This window comes from Sinocyclocheilus anshuiensis, unplaced genomic scaffold (assembly GCF_001515605.1).
Source record: "Sinocyclocheilus anshuiensis isolate Anshui unplaced genomic scaffold, SAMN03320099.WGS_v1.1 scaffold3697, whole genome shotgun sequence".
In the NCBI taxonomy this organism is placed as follows: Eukaryota; Metazoa; Chordata; class Actinopteri; order Cypriniformes; family Cyprinidae; genus Sinocyclocheilus; species Sinocyclocheilus anshuiensis.
In genome coordinates, this window is record NW_015548502.1 from 55,360 (window position 1) to 56,833 (window position 1,474).

Consider the following 1,474-nt stretch of genomic DNA (forward strand, 5'->3'; position numbering starts at 1 on the left):
GATATCGTCCTCTTTTGGAAGACCAAACAAAGTAGTTTCGCTTTCACAACGAAACACACAGCGCCTTCACGAAATGGCGGCGGCGGCAACAACAATACTACAGCAAGAATAAAAGTTACGCCTTCTTTCTTTGCGTGAACATTTGGGTGGCGTTATGCAAATCGTCCCACATTGTGACGTAGACATGTGGGGGCGTTAGAACGAGCCGTTTGTGGTTGAATCTTAACTTTTATAAAGAATATCTCCTTGGATTTGAGACTTTAGTCTTTGCAACTTTACAGATCTTCTTTATGCACCAAGAGCTTGTAACACTCCAAAGAGAAAGGAAAAATTGAAATCGCATCAGATGACCCCTTTAAATTTTTTTTTTTTTAAGTACGTGACGTTTCCACAAAAATATTAAGCAGCTCTTTTGCCATCAATGGAAAAAATTACATTTTTAAAATAGAAAACTTTTTTATTGTAATATTTCATAACATTACTCTTTTACTGTATTTTGGATCAAATAATGTTGCATTGGTGGAGACCTCAAACATGTTAAAAATCTATGACTTACCGCTCACCATAGCCTACGATGCTTGTATGCGTGTTCCCAGAATTCACATTACCATAATGCACATATATCTCACACACACACACACACACACACACACACACACACACACACCTGCATATATTCTTTCAGATAGTGATGTATATCACTCAGAAACAGTACACCTGCTCCTTAATGCAAATATCTCATCAACCTGCTGCATAAATGCACGCAGACCGTGGCCAAGTGTTCAAACCAAACGTCAAAATGGAGACAAAATATGATCTTTGACTCTCTCTCACCATGGGATGATTCCTGATTTTCATGCACAACAGTCTCTAAAGTGTATGAGGAATGGTGGTGCATGAAAACATCCAGCGATCCCTGTTTTAATGAATGAAATCAGAGAATAATCACCAGACTGGTTCAAGCTGACAGTACAACATGTTTCCATGTGACTATGGGCTTTGAGCCAGCATCGATTTATAGTTATACGACCACGAGTCGTGTAGAGGTGTGCTATTTCACATTTTCCACACCCACAAGATGAATTGTGCCATGCCCATGAGTAACACCATATCACTTACACATAAATGGATAATCTGGTTCCTCCCTCATTAGTTTTATTACAGCCAGTTGAGCCATTCATTGCCGCAGAGACCTAATCAGCTAAATACGGCCATTATTACTTTACATATCATGAATATGTGATTAAAATACCTCAGAATACTAAAAATAAGTAGTGTTATAGTTTGTATCTATATCCTGGGTACATGGTCTATCACCCATAAAAACAACTATAACATGCTAATACCAAGTTATTCTTTGAAGTACCTTTCAAATACCACATATTAAAAAGGTAGTTATTCAAATACTACAGTACTGAGTGGTATTATTATGGTAATAATTTTTAACATTAACATTGTTATCCCATCCCCCCCC

At 37.5% G+C, this 1,474-nt stretch overlaps 2 protein-coding genes across 2 annotated transcripts in view; both read right to left on the bottom strand.

Annotated features, from left to right (window-relative positions):
• LOC107656788 (transmembrane protein 150B-like) overlaps positions 1-566 on the bottom strand; it is a 3,986-nt gene extending 3,420 nt beyond the window's left edge. Inside the window, exon 1 of the mRNA XM_016444734.1 lies at positions 557-566. Coding sequence (XP_016300220.1) covers positions 557-566 — 10 coding nt within the window. The remainder of the gene's footprint in view (positions 1-556) is intronic.
• LOC107656790 (adenylosuccinate lyase) overlaps positions 1-1,474 on the bottom strand; it is a 38,274-nt gene that overhangs the window by 22,920 nt on the left and 13,880 nt on the right. The gene's annotated exons all lie outside the window — the stretch shown is intronic.